Source organism: Sminthopsis crassicaudata, chromosome 1, assembly GCF_048593235.1.
Source record: "Sminthopsis crassicaudata isolate SCR6 chromosome 1, ASM4859323v1, whole genome shotgun sequence".
Taxonomy (NCBI): Eukaryota; Metazoa; Chordata; class Mammalia; order Dasyuromorphia; family Dasyuridae; genus Sminthopsis; species Sminthopsis crassicaudata.
The window spans coordinates 50,501,977-50,524,609 of NC_133617.1; the positions used below are offsets into that span (position 1 = coordinate 50,501,977).

The window sequence follows — 22,633 nt, forward strand, 5'->3', positions numbered from 1 at the left end:
TGTCAGGAAGTGAGGGGCATGCTAGTTTCAACTTCATTCATTTGGATTTAAGAGTTTATCATCACACTGATCAACTGTTCATCTTTGTAAAGTCTTTCAAAGTTGTGAGGTGTTTTTATCATTAGTTATTGAACCATTGACAGATGAAGAAAAGGTCAGAAACTACTGACTCAGAGTCACATCACTTGTGTGTTATATCTAGAATTTATATGTTCGAGCTGACCTTTCTTCTAAGGTTCTCCTTGATTGATGTTGGAGTTTTCCTCCATGAGTTTACCTAAGCCCCTCTTGGATGTCAGCTTCTTGGTGGTGATGGGGCCTTTTCAAGTTCATTGCCAGATAGCTTTATAGAATCAGAGAAGGGACCCCAGAGCTCAGCTGGACCCAGAATCCCAGACTCTTTCCTTTTTTTCTGGTTTTCAGTGTTTATTCTTATCTTTGTTTTTTCTGTAGCTTCTTTTCTGAATCTACTCATCCCTCTGCCCTTCCCAGCAAGCTGTGGCCTCAGACACCTACTGGCCGGTGACCCTTGGCAGGTTACTTTTTAAAAACCCTCAATTTCCTTCAGTTTCCCCAATTGTAAATTTTGGGGAAGGGTGGTAATAAGAGCATCTCCTAGATCCTCCCAGGGCTGTTGTGAGGGAGGACCAAATGAGATATTTGTTAAGCACTTAGTACCCTGCTGCAGGTCAAGCACTATGCTATGTCAGTGTTTATATGTTATTCTCTGAATTCTTCATATCACTGATTCTCTTTGTTTTAAAGATAAAATGAAAGTTGAAAGTGTTAAATAATCCCTTTGGAAGCAAGAAGAGTCAGAATTTGAACCCAGATTTTCTGATTTCCACATTTAGTGCTCTCCAAATTAGACCTTATTGTATAAAACTCTTAGAAAACAAATCCCCAAATCTGACACCCTTAATGCTCAGCTGCAGAAAGTCTTGTATTAGGGAACATTGGAAGATTAAGTTGGAAAGGGAACTTGGGGCTGAATCATGGCTGGCCTTGAATGCTGAACTAAGAACTCCTGGATGTATTGGTGGGAAACTGTCAAAGGTTCCTAAATAATAATCACTCACACTTCCCTAAGCTTTATACTATATGAAGCAATATCACCCCCCCCCCCCCCATCCCTCCTGTGAGCTAGGTAATATAAGTAATGTTATTTCCATTTTAGAGATTTTGAAGCTTGGGCTCAATGAGATGAAGCCCAGGGTCACAGAGCTAGTCTGTCTCAGGCCAGAACTCCTGCCCCTAATGGCATGGGGATAGCCCGACCTGAGCTGGCCTGGCAGCCCAGGTAGGATGGAGCAAAATGGGGAAAAGGGAAATGAAGAGCACAGAAGCCAAAGGACGAACACCTGATGAGGGCCCATGAAACCAGGCAAAAACAATAATGGCCACAAATCCCTGTCCAATCAAGAGGAAAGAAGTTCATGATTACTCCTTGTGAGAGTTGATGCATGCTTGTTAACAGTTGGGAAACCAAGGAGCTTTCTTCAAGTGTACAGTGATTTATGTTTATGTGCTTTTCTTTGTGTATTTTATGCTTGTACTTGGTTATGGAATCTAAAATAAAATTTACTTTTAAAAAATACAGGTAAGACTGAATAAGAGTCAGAGATGGAGAAGGACCAAGATTCATTTTAAAAGTAGAAATCCCAAGATTTGGCAATTTATTATTGGATGTGAAGCTTAGGAGAGTCAGGCAGACACTTCACTGTCAGAGAGAATAATGGCCCCATTAAAAGAAATTGGCGAACCTAAAGGAGGAATGTGGACAGCATGTGTACTGGGTTTTGGAAAAGATGGATTTGAGGGGTGGCAAGTGGCCACAAGACAGATGTGCCTCAGCTAATTGGAAATGCAGAACCAGCACTTGGGAGTAAGAGTGAGGGTTCATCCCTGGGGCCTTTGAGCATATTACTTCTCATTCTCAGGCTTTTTAGACCATAGTATCATTAGTTGGGATTAATAATAGTACCATTTATATAGCACCCACTATGTGCCAGACACGTACTTAACATTGTGCACATTTTTCTTTTCATTTCATCTTCACAGCAACACTGGGAAGTGGGTGTTATTATTCCAAATTTATAATTGAAGAGCCTCAAGCAAACAGATTAAGATGCTGGCCCAAGGCCACACAGCTTATGGGGCCAGATTTGAATCCGGGGCTTCTTGACTCCAGGCTTAGTCCCTAAACCTCTCTGCACCAAGGTGGATAATGGTCCAGCAAGCCAGAGTAGCTATTGGCATGTGCTAAATGGTGTCTGACCACTTCAGGGATCCATCATTTCAACTTGGTGGGGTTCTCCTTCCACTGATCCTAGTACAATTTAGTGGATGCTCTTGTGGCTGAAGTTTGTCACCTGGTAATCAAGCCACTAGTGGTGAACCTCTTAAACATGGAGCTAGGTTAGTGCTTGGATCCAATGGGTCATGGTGCTGTCATTCAAGGCCTTAACCACTTGGTAGCCTTTGCCAGAGCTTGTTCTCCATTGGGACCACTTTGGAGAACCTTGGTCTGCCCCAAGACACGCTGAGGCTTTTGAGGAATCCTTACATGCATGATTGTGGCATATGAGCACTAACGGGCCAGTGCTACTCTTCTCCTGGATTCTCAATATTCTGCCTCTTTTGAAATCATAGAATCTTTGAGTTAGAAGATGCCCTGGCCTTGGCTGTTGGCTCCATTGCATCTCCTGAAGCAATTCCCTGAGTTGTAAGATTGGGAATAAAATGTCTGTCACTCCCAGGGCTGTTAGGAGGGGAATGAAGTTTTTGAGTTGACCTCTTTAAAGAACTGCATAAAATTGAGATATTTAAAGGTCCAAACCTCCCAAGGACCAGCTCAAAGCATACCTCACTGGCAGCTGCCAATATAATCTACACCTGATTGGTTCTGGTAATAAGGAACTCATTGTCCCTCTAACAGTCTGTTCCATCATTGGCTAATTTACTCCTCTTGAGCTGAAAACTTCCTCTGTGTTACTTTCTACCAAATAATAGCCCTATAAATATGTGAGTACATTCCCATTTCTTTCAACTGCCCCTCTTAGGATGCTTCCTCCTAGCCACACATTTTTGCTTGTAGATCCAGCTAATAAATGCTCCTTCTAAAATGGGCTCCCCAGAATGGGGCACAAAATCTCAGTTTTAGAGTTATGGAGAAAAAAAACCAAAAAACTCAAAGCAAGATATTTAGATTGGAGGAAAGGCCAGGAGCATAGAAGCTCCTTGTGGATTTGATTGTGTGTCTGTATCCCTAGTATCTTGTACTTAGGAGATATTTTTAAATTTTGCAATTTTTGAATTTTGCAAATCTTGTCTTCTATCTTTGAGAACATAGTCCAGAAGAGGGCATTCCCTTTGCTTAGCCCTCTCCTTTTTGCGTATCCCACTCCTTTGTATTTGTTTACTTCTCTTCCCATCCAACATTTGATTATATCTTGGTAGTGCCTTCTTGCTTATAGTGGATGCTTAATAAATATTGTATTGAAAATGCAATACAATATCCTGCCTTGTATAAACCTTTTAAACCACCAAAAATATAGCAAAAGACTTCTCTGTCATGTCAAGTGCATCTGGATATTTAAAATGAGATTGCATTCAGGAAGAAACATCTGTCAAGTTCCATGTGAGAGTGAGCTCTTAGGCTACCAACTGGGGGACAAGATGACATTCTTGTCAGTGACTAACTCCCTGGAGATAGGAGACAGACACCCTCCCAGACCAAGGGAAGGACTCTCCAGAAACTGCTGTAATGTGCTTTTCCCTGGAGAGTTCTAAAATTGTTTTGTTGTATTTTGATGGCTGCAGGCAGTTGCAAGTCTGCCTCACTTCAGTTGGGGTTCTCCCAAGGCTTCCCTGGGTCATTCTTAGGGTGGATTGGCCCAGGGATCCCTAAGGGCATTATCCCTGGGAGTCAGAGACAAATCATGGATACGATAATATCACTTACAAACAATAAATCTACCTCTGGCCTTCTGTTTGATATTTTCTAAACTACAATTCCCAGCTCCTGTGGGTATTGCCACTGGCTGCTTCCTGTGGAAGGGAGGACTAAATCACTATGCCTTGCAAACATTTCTGTGTCTGTCAGTTATAAAGGTCCATTATTCACATTTATTTTGCAACTGGTTGATAAATTGCAAATGCTTCCCTTAACTTGTCCCAGTAGCTATAGGAAAGAAAATTGAACAATTAAAGCCCTTGGCCCTAGTGTGGAATTGGAGTGAAATACAGCTTGAGTTATCCATAGCTGTATCTTGCCCTTTCATTGCTCCTCTTGGTTACTTTTCATCCTTTTTTGATCCTGGATAAGGAAAACACATGAAGTCTCTGGACTTCCAGAGTTTTCTAAATAATCTAAGAGTCTTTCCAAAGAAGAGTATTTTATTATTCTAAACCAGGGATAAGGCCAGGACTTTGGAGTCCAGATCTCCTGACTCCCCAGTTCATAGTTCTTTCCACCAGATTCTTGATGTTTTTAATGATGACTATAAGTCATCAACACATTTTATTCTGCTCTTCATACTGCTAAAAAAGACAGGTGTGGATGTGTGTATAATCAATTTCTTACTGATATTCATCCAGAAGAATTAAAAATGTTAAAAATACTTACATGGGGTTAGCCTTCAATTATTTGAGAATCAGATTTATGGTCCCTCATTCAATGAGGGTCAAGGATGATTGGCGTTTTTAACATATTTGATTTTTATTTTAAGTAGCAAAACTATACCTAAATTTTGAGGTACGTTTGAAAAACTGGAAAAGAGATAGTTAGCCAGTTTCTCCCCAAGAATCTGGCAAGTATGATCAGGAGCCAGGTGGAGAAAGGTTGACTAATAGATTGCCAATTTGGCCTATAATAGGTCTCATTTCACCCACACAAACAATTTTAAAGTTAACTCAAGTAGGTTGGAAAGAACCTCTTTAGAATATTTGGGCCCATGGGAAGCAGGACCCTTGTTGCTTATTGGAGTTGTTCCTAGGAGCTATCTAAACCTCTCCTCCTCCAGGAAGCCTTCCCTTGGCAGCCCTATCCCCCATTGTCTATCTGCTTACTGCATTGCAGCTTTTATTACACCATTCATAGTTTTGGAACGGTCCTTAGCTCAGAGGGTGTTGGTACTGAGAGGTCCACAGAGCCCTGGGCCAGTTCCTTGCTTAGTCAGTGATGGGCCCTGAAGTATTCATCCCAAGACCACCACTGTGGGTCTCTGCGCCAGGTGCTCAGTGTGAAGCTAGGGGGACGGGGGACCTGGAGCTCCCACAAATCCCTGACCCTTGTTCTTCTCTCCCTGAAGTCCATGCTGAGGGATGCCCAAGAAGTTCCAGGGCGAGAACACCAAGTCGGCCGCTGCCCGAGCGAGGAAGGCCGAGGCCAAAGCCGCAGCTGATGCCAAACGGCAGCAGGAGCTGGAAGATGCCTATTGGAAGGATGACGACAAACACGTCATGAGGAAGGAGCAGAGGAAGGTCTGTGATGGGCTTGTCTTGCACTTCCTGGGGCCCCCTCCCATTCCTCCCCAGATTCAGGTTAGAGGAATTGGGAGTATTTAGCTTGATGAAGAGAAGCTATAGGGCAGCCATGATGGCTAACAGCATCTCTGAGTGGCTGTCTTGGGACAGGGCCCAATGGGCAGAACTGGTAAGATGAGAGGGAACTGCAAAGAGGCAAGTTGCTATTGAGTGTAAGGAAGGAACCTCTACCCTTGGAGCTGTCCAGCAGTGACATGAGCGGGCCCCCAGAGTGAATGAACGCCTTGTAACCTGGAGCATTTAAGAAAAAGCTGGATGGCTTCTTTCTGAGAATGTCGTAGGTGGGCTCTAATGTGGTTTTAGCCATAAACTCTTTAAAATGGCCTTGTTTGCTATAGAAAAGGCTTGCTTCTTATGTTTTTATGTTCTTATGTTTTTTCTTCAACCTTTAAAAACTTGATTTCCCACCTCAGCATTGAAATATTACTATTTAACAGTGGATATAAAAAGTGCATTAGAAAGTTCCCAGAAATGAGGAATGGGGGTAGGAGTGCATCTGGCTGGAAGGCAGGATAGATAGAGGAAATGTGGCTGAGGTCACACTTCCTCCAGTCTTCCCTTATCTTTTCTGGTATGAAGTGACCTTTCTCATCTGCACTGACAGCATTTTAACCACTCTTATGAAATACTTTCACGTGTGTGTGTGTGTGTGTGTGTGTGTGTGTGTGTGAGAGAGAGAGAGAGAGAGAGAGAGAGAGAGAGAGACAGAGACAGAGACAGAGACAGAGACAGAAAGATATAACAGACATACATATATAAGAAAGATCTCAGGACATGGAATATCAGAAATAGAGTTTACAGCATAAAAATACAGGTTCTTAGAGTAAACCCTTGATAAATGCTTTTGGGGGGGTTGTTGAATTCCAAAGGAGGGGAAACAGGCCCAGATTCAACTCACCCCGAGCCCAGTGGGTCCTTCCTTTGAATCCCTCGGGTCATGGGAAAGCCCTGCCTGCCAAGGCTGATGGGAACACTTTGGGCTCGCTCTGAAGATTGGGATGGTCTTTCTGATGTTGACCCCAAATCTACTCCGTCATTCCTAGTTTTCTTCCCTTTGGGACCAAAGAGGACAAATCTCATGTCTTGTCGATGGAAAATTCTCACAAGTACATGAAGCCCCCGCTCCCCTAAGTCTCCCCTTGTTTTTTCTGACAGTTGCTCACTTTGGCCAGAAGGTGGCAGGAGAGGACCAGAGGTAGCGATCCTCTCCCTGGCACTAAGGGAACTGTGGTGGTGCCTGGGAGCAAAGGGAGCTGCCACCCATTGCTCCTTTCTCCTCTGACATGTGACAGTGGCCCGTGTGACATTGGCACTGATGGCCCGGCCGGGCTGGCCCTTCCCCACTTGAGGGAAATCATTTTAGGGTTCAGTGGAGCTTAGCACAGTGCAGGCGGGTGGGCTCAACTTGTGTATTATGGGACAAACAGCCCATAATAAGGATAAAGTCTTGGAAACTGGGAAGTTAATGCCTGGAGGCAATACCGTGGAGAGTTAATGGTCTGATTCCTGTCACTGCGACATTACTGTTTATTTGGCACTCATTTTGGCTCTTGTTCTGGAAGTCCCCAAATGAATGTCTGATTTCCTTGGAGAGCCACATGAACATCCTTTGAACTAATATGATGTTCTAAACCTCTTATTGTATTCTTACATTTTAGTCTGTATTCTGTTTTTATATTCATAGGATGTCAAATCTAGATGCGACCTTAAAATGGGGATATAGATTTTGAGAGCTGGAAGGATTGTTGGAGTGCTTTTAGTGTTTAGCTCGCTGCTGAGAGCTCATAGTCTAGCAGAGAAAATAAGAGAGAAAATTTATAGGAATATCACTACTATGATCCAGAGTTGGGTATAAGAACAGCAGGGAGATGGGAAAGTGCCAGCCAGGAGGGGCCGTCAATGTCAGTCTCATATAGGCCAATGTCACATGTTGGGGGAGAAAGGAGAATAGGTGGCAGCTTCCTTTCCTCACAGGCACCCACATTGTCAGGATAAGCTTCCCTGAGAACATTCTGTTCTGTAGTTCCTTCCATCCCTGCCATCACTCTGATCTAAGGTCTCAGGGACTCTGTGAAAATAGACTCCCTCTGATGATATATATTGCTCTCCAAGAAAATCAGACGTTCATTTTGAGGCCTCCAGAATAAGAGCACACCACACTTGATCCCTGTCCCTACAACAGGGCATTTTCTCCAGGCCTGAAGGGTATAAGATTTCAGGACAGACAGATTGGGGAGAAGACATTCCAATTATGAGGGTGTGTGTCCTAAACTAAGACACTGAAAGACAGGATATATTCAGAGAATGTCTAGTACTTGGATTTGAAACTTGATTCTGTGTAACTTGGAACAATTTCCTTGACCTCTCAGGGCCTCAATTTTCTTGTCTCTGAGATGAGAAGGCTGAATTCTATAGCTCCTCTAGCTTCCAACATTTGGTAAGTCTCAATAAGTACAGTTTGATGAGAGTGTAAAGTGGGTGAAGGGGGAGTAGTGTCAGGAGAAAAGGTGGGAGAAGCAGCATGTGTTAGTGCTCCAGAAGATGGAGCAGAGGAGAAGACTGTGGTTTGACTCCCAGCTCAGCCATTCACCATCTGTATGAGCTTTAACAAATCCCTTTCCTTCTCTGGATCTCATTTTCTTTATCTGTAAAATGAATCTGTTGAACTCGGTGATCTCTAAGATCTCTTACAACTTTAAACCTTATGATCTTATAAATGGAGGATCAATTCAGAATATGACAGGCCTTATGTAGTAAGTAAGTTAGGGAACATACACATTTTCTATAGGTTAGTCATTAGGAAAATGGCTAGCCAGGTCCTTAACCTGAGGTCCATAAACTTCTTAATCTTCCAATAAATGCATAATAATATATTGGGTTCCTTAAATAATCCTACGTGTTTAGTCTTACATATTTAAAAACATTTTTCTGAAAGAGTCCATAGGTTTCACCAGACTGCCAAAGGAGCTAAATGATAGATAAATAAATAAAAAGATGAATAAAACCCTGCTCAAGCAATCTGATCAGAGAAGAGAAGGAAAGATACTTTAAAATCAGACTCTATCCCCTCATACTTGGACTGTTCATTCTTGATACATTCAGCATCAAGTCTTACTAATCCATCTCGACCATTCAGAATCCTAGATCTTGGAAGTAACCTTAGAGAAGCCATCCAGGTCAGGTGTTATTTGGGTACTGCTGGTGGCAGGAGATTCACTCGCTATTCAGCTTTTATTTCTAGTCCACCCAATTTGTACCTTTGCCCTATTTGAAAAATAGGGCACAAAAAATGTTCACATTGGAGGCAGCCAGATGTTGCAGTCAGTAGAGAGCCGGCCCTGAAGTAAGGAGGACCCGAGTTCAAATTCCTTCCTCAGACACTCAACACTTATGTATCAGCCACTTTTTTCTATTCTATACTCACCCATCGCTGCCCACTTCAGGCACCTATTACTTCAACTCAGAAACAACTAATTATTCCTTAAACCTGTCCCAGTATTATCCACCTCCATACCTTTGTTCCATGCTTTGTTCCAGGCACTTTTAATATTAAATGAAGGAATGAAACTTGATATTCTCTGGGGCCTTTCTTAAGACCTCAGCTGCCTTGCTGCCTCTCATACTTCAGGTCACTCTGCTGAGGATGACATAATCCTGCCATTGTTCATGAAGGAATGGACTCAAGAAGTCTCTTTGATCCCTGGATTCCAAAGCTGGGGGTGATGATAATGGTGGAGGCAATGATGGTCATCCAGAACTAGAAGCTGAGAACTTCTGGTTTCTGACCCCTCCATGATCTCCTCATAAATATATTGGTTTTAAAACAAAATCAGACTCTCTGGCCACCAATTTCCAGATATTCTAAGTGAAATCAAAAAGGGAACTGAGACATTCTGATTTTTCCAAAAGAGTATGTTCTTGGGAAAACACATCTACTATTAGGCATCCTTAACTTGTGTGTATCATGGATCTCATTAGCAGTCTGACTGTGGAAAATGTATAAAATAAAATACATAGAATTAAAGCTAGTGAAAATTTAAAAATTTTCCTCCTGTCTAAGGAAGGAATCTTATCCATTCTGTCCATTATTCCTCCAAGTTAAGAATTCCTTAAGGTATCGTTAGAATTGCTGCATTGACTTATTAGATGTGTGACCTCATGGGCCAGGAGTTTTATCAGAGCCTACATTTCTTTTAAAATAGTTCCAGCTGGGAATCCTGGAACCCCAGATCTTGGAAATAACCTTAGAGATATCATCAGATGTCGCTTGGATACTGCTCTGGTAGGAGATTCACTCGTTATCCAGTCTTGATTTCTATTCTTCCCAATTTGTATATTCTACTTGTGGAATGTCAGAGTTTGATGAGACCTGAAAATATAGAGCCTAAGATAATAGAATTGGAAGGGATTTTCATATACAAACTCCTCACTTTGGGTCAGTTATATTTGTTGGGAAATTTTTTCTTATATTGTACTGAAATCTGCCTCCTTGTGACTTGTGCCCATCTCTCCTAAAAGGTTCTAGTTCCGCCTTTTGGACCACACGGCCCAAATCTGCCCTTTCTGATTTAGAAAGGTTCCTCCCATATATGAAGATTACTGTCTTCCAGACTTAGTGTCTGGGGAGGAAGTTTGTAATCTTTAAGAAAATCCTTCTTCCCCAAGCATCATCTCTTACTTGGGGTTGGCCATCCCCAGTTCCTTCAGCCAAACATCCTTGCATGATTTGGGGACTCCTCCCCTTCTGTTCCAGTTTGTGCTCCCTGCATGGAGGCAGTTTATGGGCTTGGGGAGGAGGGCTGCGGCTGTGGGAGGAATAGGGAAGGTGAGAAGGCTCCTTCCTTTCCTGCATCTGTGATGTCATGGGTGCTGGCCTTCCTCCCATCACTGCAGAGCTCTCCAGAGTCTCCCGCCTTACATCCTGGAAGTCCTCAACTCGATTCAGAGAACCCCACCATGGGGGGATCACCCTGACTGCCTAGTCCAGCCCCAGTCTCCCTCTGTCACCAATCACCCTGGTCCCCCTTCTCACTGTAGTGCTCAGCTTGGGCCAGGCCAGGGGTAAAGGGCAGGGTAATTCTCTCTCCTCCCTGGAAGCCTGGTCTCTCTTTCCACAGTGAGACGTCCTAAGCTTGGGGTCCCCAAACCCCACATCTTTGGCAAACTGCTGACTCACCCCCGTCTGGGATCACTGGAGTCTGTTTTTCAAAAACCAAGAGTCAGACTTGAGATTTAATGGGTAAGCGCTGCTTTACTGTATTCTTAGCCCAAGTTCCCTTTCAGGTTCTGTCATCCAGCAGGCCCTGTTCTGGTCATCTGCAGACAGCCCACACTGATTAAGCACTAGCCTCTGTAAGGCCTTGGTCCTGGCCCGGGGCATAGAGACAGAGTCCTGGCCCAAGTGATGTGCATACGTAAAGATCAATACGGAGTCGGGAGAGAGTTTGAATCCCATGGGGCTGGCTGTGTGACCTTGGTCACGTCCCCCTCTCCCCTTTCCCCAGGCTGTCTGAGGCTCTAGCTAGAAAATGCATACTGAGCACTGCACTGGAACTCACTACACTCGTTGGTGCTTACTACTCCCAGTGCTCATTATACTTGGTGCTCACTACACTCACCAGTGCTCACTACACCATCCTCACTACAACAGTGCTCATTACATCTAGTGCTCACTACATCTGGTGCTTACTATACCAGTGCTCACTACACTCACACACAAGGAGACTTGCTAACAAATAAGTCCAAGGTGACTTGAGGAAAAGAAGGCTGACAGCTGACTCCTCCGGGGAGGCTTTCCTGAGGCACCTTCCTCCCTCATCCTTCCTTTCTCGGGGTACCAGGGCACCTGCTGCCTTAGCCATCTGTCATCTGTCACGGAGCCTCCCCTCTTCCGACTCCAGCCAGGCACTTCCTGCGGCCCCTTGCTGGTAGGGAAGGACTGCGAACTCTCCCTGGGAGCAGTCCTGGCGCAGGGCAGACACTACCTCAGGCCCTGGGCTCCTCACAGGCGCTTTTGTTGTCTCTCTCCCTTCTCCCTCCCAGAATGCCGCCCCAAAGAATTCTTTTTAAGAGGAAGAAGGATGAAACAAAGCAAGCTGAGAATACAGGCTGACTGTTGTGCGGTCAGTGGGGGAGGGAGGGCCTCCTTGGGTTTGCTCTGAGTCTGTTGGACTCTTTGCTGGTGGTTGGGTTTTCCCATGTAGCCAGCCATGGTCATCATGGAAATCACTGGCTTGGCTCGGCTACCTTCCCTCCCTCTGCTCCTGGCCTCTCACTTCTCTGTATTCATCATATTCTTCCACGGCTGCCATGGGCTGCAGCTCTTCCCCAGCTGACGGGCATTTCCCTGGTTCCCAGTTCTTTGTTACCGTGGGGGTGTGGAGCCTTTCTTTGGGTCCCAGCCAACTCGGAATATCCCCATGTCACAGGTGAGGAAGAGGAGTCCCAGGGTCAGTATTTGCCTGAGGTCACACACCCGGTAGCTGGCAGAAGCAAGATCAGGTAGTTCCCAGGTCAAGTCCTCTGTAGCCTGTGCTCCCTTCCACACCATGGTGTGAGATCTGCAGTTTGCCTAAGGCTCGGAGACTAGCGAGGAGGGGGTCTCACCAAGGGTTGATAGACGGAGCAGCCTGGCTCTGGCCAGAGCCCCACTGGGAGGGGAAAGGAGGAGGAGGGGCAGAGGCAGCTGAGCTTCCAGAATGTTAATGAGTCAGTGCCCCAGTGACTGGGCAAGGGCAAAGCCGTGTGCGCAGGCGTGCCGGGGCGTCCAGCCATGCTGAATGACCAGGCCAGAGAGAGGGCTTTGCGCTACCTGCCCCCTTCTACGAGCTACCGAGCCTGGTCGGTGTCCTTACCCTGTTTTTCCCCTTTGACAGGAAGTGGCTAAGGGTCTGAGCAGTCCTTGCTCAGCTTGAATATTCTTCTGTTTCTTTCCTCTGAAAGTCCTTTGACCTTCCAGAAGCTGATTAAAAGAGACTGATCACTATAAAGATAGCAGCTTATGTGCTTTTGGGTATGGAGGGATTCTTTCGTTCCCTCTCAATTATGGGATCTTTAAAGCCCCTCCTAACACTGCAGCTCTACAAATTTCCTATCATCTGGAGCTCTTGAATAATGAAAGGGGAGTTGGCAGAAGCTAGTTGGCCACTTGGTGGGCAGCAGGCCCTGAATTGAGAATCAGACACAATTCCTTCAACTCCCATCTCTGAAGTTTGTCATCTCTATAACTTTGGGCCTTGGAGAATGAGGGGGATTAGAGAAATGCTGATTGTTAGGGTTGGAAGGGGCCTAAGATGTATAGGCAGGGACTGAGATCCAGGGCAGAGGGCTCTCGTCACCCTTGAGGCAGATTTAGGGCTTGACCTCAAGTCCTTCATGTCCCTTTGGGGGACTCTCTAGGGCCCTCATCCAGCTCTCCATTTATAATTGTGCATTTCTACATCAAGCAGCTTCGTGAATTCCTGGTCTCTTCCAGCTCTGCCAGAAGCTGAGGTGGTGAAAATAAATGCTGGTTATCTCAGCCCCCTTTCTACCTTCCTTTTACCTTCTTATCCTTCCCTGCCCCCAGATCTTGGAATACTCTTCTCTCTTTAACCTTGCTGTGCCAGTTTTGTTACAGATCTATTTTAATTGCTCCCTTCACAGTGTTTTAAAGTTTTATAGTAGTGTGAGAGTTTTTAAGAGCATCTAAATAATCACCTTTGTTAAGACCATTATTCTTGTGCCTTTGGCCTATCATCTATCTTTGAGTGGGACTGGAGGATGGGATGGAAATGAAGAATTTTCTACAAGCTCCAAAAATGAGTACTCTTAACCTGGGCCCAGTTCATAAACTCAGGTTGCTTGTTAGAGATAGGGTTTTATCATAACTATTTCAATATGTTTGGTTTCCTTTGAAATCTACAATGTTATGCTTTTTAAAATAATATTCTGAGAAAAGAGGTCTATTAGCTTCATCATACTGCTATGAGGGATCAGTGACATAAAAAAATTGAGAAGCCCTAATTTAAAATATAACGCAAATAAAACTTATATCTGTATAATGTGAAACAATTTATAAAGCCCTTTCTGCCTTCATTTCCTGATTGGATCTGAGCAGCCTTCTTTAGAAGACGGAAGCACTAGCTGGCTTGAGGTAGCTATTGACTGAATGTTGAATTATCCAAGGTCACACACTGAGTCAGCGGTGGTGCTGGGACTAGAATGAAGGTTTCCCATCCTCAGGCCTCATGCTTCACCTGCTATCCAAATAGCTCTGGTTTACTGTCCTTGATCTTCAGGATTTGTATATTCACTTTTTATCTCCCAGCAAGAAACCTGCTGTGCAATTGTGGCTACAATCTTAGAAGATCAAGAAAAACATCTGAGGCCTGGGGTCTTTCTGAGACTGACTGTTTTCCCTTGCCTCTGAATAGAATAGCCTTGGTTAATGAGCACAGACTATTACCTGCCTTCCTCCCCAAACAAGAAGCAAACATTTTGTGACCTGAGGTAGGGTTCCCTTTCTGAGCTCATTTTCCTCATTAAATGAAGAGATTAGACTTCATGTTCTTTGAGAGTCCTTCCTAGGTCTAATATCATGTGGCCTAAATCCACCCACCTCTTAGTTCTGACATTCTCTGTTCCAAAGACCATCCCAGCTCTGATATTTTCTATCTACAGCTCTGGCCTCCTGTGTTCTATGGACCCTTTCTTTCAGCTCTAGCATTTGACCTCCTAAGGTTTCTCTTAGCTATAATATTATATGTTTCCCCTCTGTATCTAACTGGCTCTTTTAGTTTGTGCTTCTGTGCTGACATCACAGATCTTCCCATTTCATAGATAGAGAAACTCATCCACTGAGTAACGGAAATCTGGTCTCTGGGCTCTTGTGTTGGCCTTTGGTGGTGCTTTGAGATTCCTAACAGGGCCATGTACATATTATGAACCACCCCCCCTTGGCCCTGGAAAGTTGGCCGCCTTAGCTGGGGTGATGTCGTGCTACTCTTTCAGAGCCCGAGGAAAATTCAGGCAGAAGGTTGGATTAAACCAGGTCGCCTCCTTCCCTGCTGAGCAGCAGTGACACTCATTTTGCTTTTCTTCCTGAGCTGATGGTTTTGCTGCGAATCTGTTGCTGTCAGATATATTTAAAACCATCAGGCCATCCTGCCCAGGAAATTCTCAGAGGAGGGGATGCCTTTTTCGTTCATTCAACAGCCTGCCCATAAAATGGAATTATGGCCTTCTCAAATGCACCGGTTGGAAATGGAATTGCTGAGCTGTTAATGTGGTGGTGATGGTGGGGAGGGGATGATGGCTTTGGGGCTGGGGAGGGAGTGCAAGAAGCCCTTTCTGATTTATTCTCAGCAAACACAATAAGTACACTATAAATAAGTCAGTGACTTTGCTGCTTGCCCTGTTGGGGCGGGGGGGGGGGGGGGCGGGAGGGGGAATAGATGATTTACAGCCTAAATAGGGGGATACAAATCCTGCCTGTGCTATGGTGGAGCTCAGCCTGACTCAGACTTTCAGCAGCCAGGGCCCCTCTCAGGAGCAGTATAGATGTGACTTTACCCTTGTGATGCCCATAGCTCTTGTTTCTGCCATAGCACTCTCCTCCTCCTTGGCACCCCTGTCCCTTTGAACCCAGAGAATTGACTGTCTAAGAGAGAATTGACAGACTAAGCTAGCTTCAAATGTGCTTGCAAACAGGCCTAGGGCAAACGAGAAGACAGGACTCCTGTCAAAAGTAGCCCTTAAGAGGAAAAAAAGGTAGAAGGAAGACAGCTCCTGGATGTAGTCCTGGCTCTGTCCCTGACTTTCCTCATGACTTCAAGCTCCTTCTCTCTTCTCCTCAGTGTTCCCAGTGGCCCTTGCAAATCTGTTATTCTTTGTTCAGAGGTCTTTGACCTATGTCCTGAGGACCTTCCTAGTTCTGACCTTCTCTGTCCTAAAGAACTTCCTTTCCTAATGATTTGTACCATGTTTAGAGATTAAGTCCCTTCTTTTTCAACAGGCTATATTATCACATATGATGAGCTAGTTCTTTTCAGTTATTTTTCAGCTCTCTTCACTCAAGAAGGGTAAGTGAAGAATGAGCAAGGAATTCACTGATGTTCTTTCTCAGGGTTGGTGAATAAAACCTACATACTTCATGTAAAAAAACAAACAAACCAACAAACACTAGAAGGAAGAAAGGATTCTGAATGGAAAGCCCCCTTTCCTTCTGCCTCATTTCAGTGACTAACCCAGTTTCTCTTCTAATACTTTGGCTTAGTGTGAGGCAGTGAAACTTGGACAACTATGCCATTGGCCTCCTGTTTAGTGATTGGATGTTCAAATATATGATCAATGTATAACAGATTTAGTTCACCCTGTGACTTTTACCCTGTTTGTGTATATCCAGAGTGAGCCAGTTAAGGAGTTTTCTATTCTGTTGCCTGTTCTGTTGTTAAGACTGAAAGTTTTCTTGCAGCTCCATTTTGTTCCCCTGGGATCCAACTCAGACCTTTGTCTACTTCCTTCTTCCATTGCTGGCTGCCTGCCTGTCCACAGATGCATTACCTTCTTGCCCGCCAGTCTCCATCAGCAGACATTTTCTGTGGCTGCTCCTCTGGGAAGGCCTGATGCAGTGACCCAAGTGCTGGCGTTGCAGAGAGCTGCCTAGAACAGCTCTAAGGATGTTCGGCCAAAAAGGGAATGGGAATAAGAACTCCTGCTCTCCATTTTGGTTCCAAAGGGCTGTGAGGTTTCCACTTACGTGTCTCCTCAGGGATGTGATTTGGCCATATCTGTTACCAACTGGGGGGTGTTACGAGCTTTCCCTTGCAAGTACCACTGGGTGATAAGGGCGTGTCAGCACACAAATTCTGAAGTCTCTAAGGTTGCCTGGCAAGTGAAGGACGGACACCCTGGGAAGATTGTCAAGGGAATGCAGAGTGGGTCAGCAGAAGGAGCCTTGTGCTCTGCCTGACATTCACCATCCTTAGGGCTGTGGGCCCCCATAACCTCCCTTAACTCGCTCAACTGTAGATGGACAAAATTGAACTTGCTGCCCCCTGAGCGTCCCAGGATTCATGGACTAGGATTCCGGATTCAGGGACATAAGACTTAGGACAGGGGAGGCCAGAGCTGAAATCGGTCCTGCTTAGGATAATGGCCTCCCTTTATGTGAAGCCCTTTACAAAGGGCCTTACTCACATTGTTTCATTGGAGGAGGTGCTGATATGGTCCCCATTTTCCTGAAGAGGAAGCAGGCAGAGATGAAGTGATTTGCTCATGGCCACACTCCATTTTCACTAAGAAGTGAAAGAGGCAGTCTTCTGTTCTCTGGGGCTGGCAGAAACAGAACAGAGCGGGCCCTGGATGCAAGAAGGAAGCCCAGCTTCTTGTTTTATGGTGACCAGGGCTGGGCCCCAGGTCACCAGGGAGTTTGGCAGCAGAAGTCAAGACTCAGGGCTCTTGACTCCCCTACCAGGTTCTCTCCCTTTTACAGCACTGACTCTTGAAAAAGAATAACGAAGCATCTCCATCCTTCTGATTGGATTCTTGGGAACCATGACCTTTAGTGCCAACTAAAAGGAATAACAATCTCCTCGTGGTTAGCTGAGCGGTCAAACTGCCGGAAGGGGCCCAAACATCCCTGGGAGAAAGAGCAAGCATGTGTTCTGAGCAGGGCAGGTGTGTCAGGCGGCAGCTCAGGCCAGGAAATGAAATCCAGCTCATTCTGTGCTGGCAAAGAAACCTTGGTGTCTTGTAAATAAACAATGAGTGTCCTTGGGGAAACAGCTTTTGAACAGATGGTTGGGTGAGGCTGGGGTGGGGAGCTGGGAGGCTTAAAAAAGAAGCCCTCAGAAACACATGGTCTGAGTTCCTGTAAATCCTAGGGCCTTTGCTCATCCAGAGACCCAGGCTAGTTTCAGGCATGTTGGTGATGTCCGAATTATAAGAGGGATGAGCTCTCTGGGTTTGTTTGCTCCTTAGTGGCTTCTCTGAGGAAGCAACCCCAGAAATGGCCAATGCAGCCCCTTCGTTTTTTGCATAGAGAATCTGAGATTCAGAGGGGTGATTACTTGCCCACAGTCAGATGGAATGGGTGTAGGGCTCTGACCTAGGCCTCCTAGCTTGCTGCCTCCAAGCCTCCCCTCTTTTTTAATGTGTGGGAAAAGTGGGAACTGGAGGTGCCTGGTCATGGACCAGGGATGGTCTCGCCAGGACTCCAGCACTGTTGTCAGCTCAGAAGAGAGCTTGATTCTTCTCTCTAAATTTTGGTTTTTGTTAATGGTGTTTTCCATCATCTTCCAGTTAGCCATGCTTATATTCTTGGAATATTCTGACCCTCTCAGCCTCACAGAATCTCTACGTTCAACTGTTCACTTGATACCTGCCCCTCAACCCCCTCTTCTACATCCTAGGGAAGGAGAACCATGACTTCCCAAGGTAACCATATTGGGAGTCAAGCCTGGATCTGCTTATTGCCCCACTTTTCCCATTGCCCTAGTTCCATCCTCAGTACTAAACAAGAGTAATCTCTCCTGTAAAATAGCATTTCAGATAATCAAAGTGGATCTTGCCTTTCCTTCCTCCCCTCTTTTCCCACTAAACATGGGAGAAGGAAAGATCAAAGTTCAAACTCAGGCTCTGACATTTCCTAGGTGGGCAAATCACTTCTCCTATTTCTTTTTGTTTCTTTGCATGTAAGATGGGGGTAATAAAAGTACCTACCTGCCAGGGTTATTGAGAGGATTTGCAAACCTTAACTTGCTGTATAAACCCTAGCTTTCATTATCATAATGAGGATTGTCATCAATTGTGAAGGTCCTGTGGTGGCTAAGTTTATCCTTCGAGACTGCGGTCTCAACTCTGTCTCCGTCAGACTAGACTCTTTTCTGACCACCGTCTAAACTCAATCTCAGTCAGACTCGCTCCTTGCGGACAGACAGCGGTCCCAATTCTGTCCCAGACTCTACTATTCTCCAGACCCAGTGCTGCCCTCTTTTATCCTCGCAGAGATTGTAGTGAGAACTCAACGGGGCTTGGGGAAATATTTCAACCAATAAAATTGTTCCTCTTAAAGGTGCAAACTTCTTTTAAATATGTAAACTCCTCCTCAGAAGTCCAAAGGTGTAAACTTCCCCTAAAGGCCAGAACTAAAGGTGTGAATTCTGAGCCAGAGAATTGTTTAGACAACCTGAGTTCTCACCTTGTAATCCTAACAATCAATATCATATTCATTCTCTTTTTTCAGATTGAGATCCCCATTTCCTTCAGCCAGTCCCTGTGTATCAAAGGTCCCTTGCCATTCTGAGTACTATTGTGGGTGCTTTTCAGCATTTTAGTATCCTTCCTAAAATGTCTTTTCTTTATATGGTTTGGCCAGGATGGGGCCTGTAGTTCCTCACACTATGTGTTCTTCTGGTCTCTTTTCTTTTGACTTAGATTGAACCCACCCCACCGTCCACTAAAATTCCCAATATAGGTGCTAGCCATATTTCTCCCTTCTTATGTCCAGAATGGTAATTTTATGAGCTCACATCAGAGCACATTTGGTCCATAGTTTTAGCCTGTCATGACCTTACTGAGGTAGGATTGTCCCCCAGCCCAGTCACGCCCCTGGCTTTGTCATTTGCATACCTGATAAACATGGCACCTGTGACTCATCCAGATTATTGATAAAAGTGTGGGGTTATAGGGGGTAACGAGGTGATGCAGTGGATAAAGCACCAGCCCTTAAGTCAGGAGGACCTGAGTTCAAATCTGGTCTTATTTAACACCCACAGAGACTCTCAAATCATTCATCAGAGACTTCCATAAGAGCTGCCATTGGTCATTTATCTAAAGTGACTCTGCAGCCTAGTTCTTATCTTCTCTTCCTCCCTCTCTCCATCCTTCCTGTTCACCCATCATGGAACACTCTTCTCATCTCCCACTCAGAATATTGCTGCATCTGGTCAGTCTTCTTGGCTCAGGGTTTCTCCATCGAGCTGCTGCCAGAGTGAGCTACAGTGCAGTCCCAGGCCTCCAGGCCTTTCCAGTCCCTTATATCTGTCTTCCCTTCACATACTTCACCATCTGACTCCAGGCATTGTCATGGGTAGTCTGTGTCCTGATCTCCCTAATTTTCTTCAAGTTCTGCTTAAATCCCACCTTCTGCAAACGGTCTTTCCCAGCCGAGCCAGCTGCTGTTGCCTATCCTGTAACACTTTGTTTTATACATGATTATTTGTGTTGTCTCTTTGCCTTTCTTTGTATCTCTAGCATTTAGCACAATGCCTGGCATATAGTAAACACTTAATAAATGCTTATCAGTTTCACAAAATTATAAGATCATCTAGCCCCACTTCTTGCTATTTTGCTCTCTCAGTAGTCATCAAATCAATCAGACATTTATTAAACTCTTACTGTATGCCAGGAATTAAATTGCAAAAATGAAACAGACCTTGTCCTCAAGGAAAGAGACCACTTGTAGACATACATTTTTAAGCACTTAATATGTGCCATTCACTGTTGAGATCTGGGCATAGAAAAACAAAAATGAAACCATTTCTGCTTTCAAGGGATATCAGTTTCTTCCTTCCTCTCTCCCCAAATAAATATATAAATGCAGTATGTCTTGGCCACCCTTTATAAGCAGGGATAACTGTAGCAGAGAAAGCTCTGACAAGAAGAAACTCCATTTTCTTTCACATAGCTCTGAGAAAAATGAGCTGAGTCCCTGCAGAATAGTACTGGTTTAGTCTTAATATCGCTACCTCCCAGGTTGATTTCCCAGTGCCAAAGTGTCCCAGGCAGAAATGAGGGCTTCACCCACCCTGTTCTACTGGTTTTCACAAACTGCTCTGAGGTCATTTATAAAACGGCTAAGGAGGAGAGGAGCTGATGGCGGCCTCAAAGACTCAGTGCTCTCTCTCCGAGTGACACGGCAGCTCACGGGCTTGGGGCCAATCCCAGAATCTTGGCTTCGTGAGGCCTTTGCAGCATTTTCTCATACCGCTTCTGTCTTGGACCTGGGAGTGAACCTGACCAGAGTCAAGAGAGCAGAGTGGAAAACCATACGGAAGGAGGGTCCGATGGGAAAGACGCTGGGTCAAAGCCACTGCCTTAGACCAATCACTTAACTCAAAAGAGCCAGACTGGGCCCCTCCCGGCACTGACTCTAGGCCCAGGTTCTCTCTTGCTAGGAAAGAGTAGAGTTAGGATCCTTACTCCCTGGCTTTTCTTCTTGCCAGCAGACAATGACTAGGTGAGAGCTCTCCAACTCAACCTCTCCTCCTGGCCCAGCCGGCATCTGGGCTGTCTCTCCTTTAAGGCCAGGAAGAAAAGGATTCTTTTGGACCCCTTTCTTTTGGCCAAAAGGGGAAATAGTTGCCCACCAAAGACTCTGCATACTTAAGACTGCAACAACTTCCTCCTACCTGGCCTGCTTCCAGCCCCACCTCAGTAGCCATCTCCCTAAAGTCTATCCCTGACATCTCTCTGCTTGACTTTTGTCATGGCACCTCTCCATGGTCCAAAAGATTCCATTTGCCAAACTAGCATCGAGGCCCTCCATGATTCGACCCCAGCTTCCCTTTGGAACCCATCTCCCACTGCTCCCATTTTGTATAGCTAGAGAATAGAGGGGCTGGGCCTGGAAATCTAGCTTCAGACACTCACCAGCTAGGTGACTTTGGGCAAACTGTTTAATCTCCCCTTCTGCTTTCTCATTGTGAAATTCCCTACTTCCCAGGGCTGCTGAGAAGCTCAGTTGGACAACATTTCCACTTTATGAACCTTAAAGCTAGGCTACGCAAATATATCTGTTATGGAGAACTGGGCGGCACAATGAATGTAGAGCTCTGGAAGACCCAAGTTCAAATCCAGTCTTAAATGCTTACTCATTGTGTGATCTGGGGCATGTCAGGATCTATAAAATGGAGATAATAGCACCAAGCTCCCAGAGTTGTGAAGAAAATGAGATGTTTACAGTGTTTTACAGTGTAAAAATGCTAGCTATTATTTTTATATTTCAACCAGAAAGAACTATTTTCTTTCTCTCCCTTCTCTGAAAAAAAGCGCAGACAAGTGGAAAGTAGTGGATCTGAAATCATGTGGCCCAGATTTCTAATGCCAGCTTCAGTGTTTCCTATCTGTGACTTTGGCTGAGTTGTCTAATAATCTCTTTGGGCCTCAGCCTCTTGTCTATAAAGTGAGAAAGTGGGTCTGGAGCTCTTAAATTCCCACCTAGTCCAGTGCTCATAAATAAATCATTGCTTTCTTAATTCTGCTGTTGCAGACGTTAACCCCTCAGCCTTCTTTATCTATTTTCCTTTCTCTTCTCCCCTTTACTATATTTTGTTGTGTGATCTAGTCATTTGTATATCATTACCTCCCTTAGTAGATGGTGTTTCTTTAGGTCGCCAATCATGACTTATTCATCTCTGAATATGTGCAGAAAGGAGATACTTACTAAGTGATTGTCAGACAATAAACATTTATTAAGCACCTATTACACACCAGACAGTGTGCAGGTGCTGGGGAAACAGGACAAGTAAAAGAGAGTTATTGCTCTCAAGGATCTCTCAATCTAATCGTGGAAGGCAACCCATAGAAAGAAGGTGAAGGGAGAGTAGGAGGGAAGCATAGCCAGCCACAGGCACAAGTCCTGCAGGTACTTACCCTGGATCCCCATTGGGAATGGAGGCTCTGGGAGGAGTTTCCCATAAAGTCTTCCCTCACTAATCAGATAGAAAGCAGGAGAGGTAGGAGGAGTTTGTGATCCTCCAAAAACACTGAGATTTCTAGAGTTGTTGATGAGGGCCAGAAGAACATCTAGGTGGGAAGCAATGGCTCAGTCACTGGAGAGGCTCTGACTTCACTCAGGAGATGGTCTTTCAGGTTACATGAAGAAAGACATATTTTAAGGCCCTGCCTTGTTAATAATTCTTAAATAATTCTATGGGTTGGAAATTTCTTTCTTAATTGACTTGAAACATTTTTCCATAATTTTCCATAATTTCTTCATATTGGTCTGGGAAAAGTCCCCAGTCCTAAGTTCAGTCACAGTAAGCCTCTTCGACTATAGGAATCGAGTGGAGCAAAGGAACCCTAAACCTAGACCAAACCTTTC

The 22,633-nt window shown here is 44.9% G+C and overlaps 1 protein-coding gene across 5 annotated transcripts in view; it reads left to right on the plus strand.

Annotated features, from left to right (window-relative positions):
* CCDC124 (coiled-coil domain containing 124) overlaps window positions 1–22,633 on the plus strand; it is a 40,204-nt gene that overhangs the window by 12,553 nt on the left and 5,018 nt on the right. For all 5 annotated transcript variants that reach the window (XM_074302301.1, XM_074302315.1, XM_074302308.1 and 2 more), the window contains one exon: window positions 5,313–5,484. In XM_074302301.1, the coding sequence (XP_074158402.1) occupies window positions 5,326–5,484 (159 nt within the window). In that variant the 5' untranslated portion in view covers window positions 5,313–5,325. The remainder of the gene's footprint in view (window positions 1–5,312; window positions 5,485–22,633) is intronic.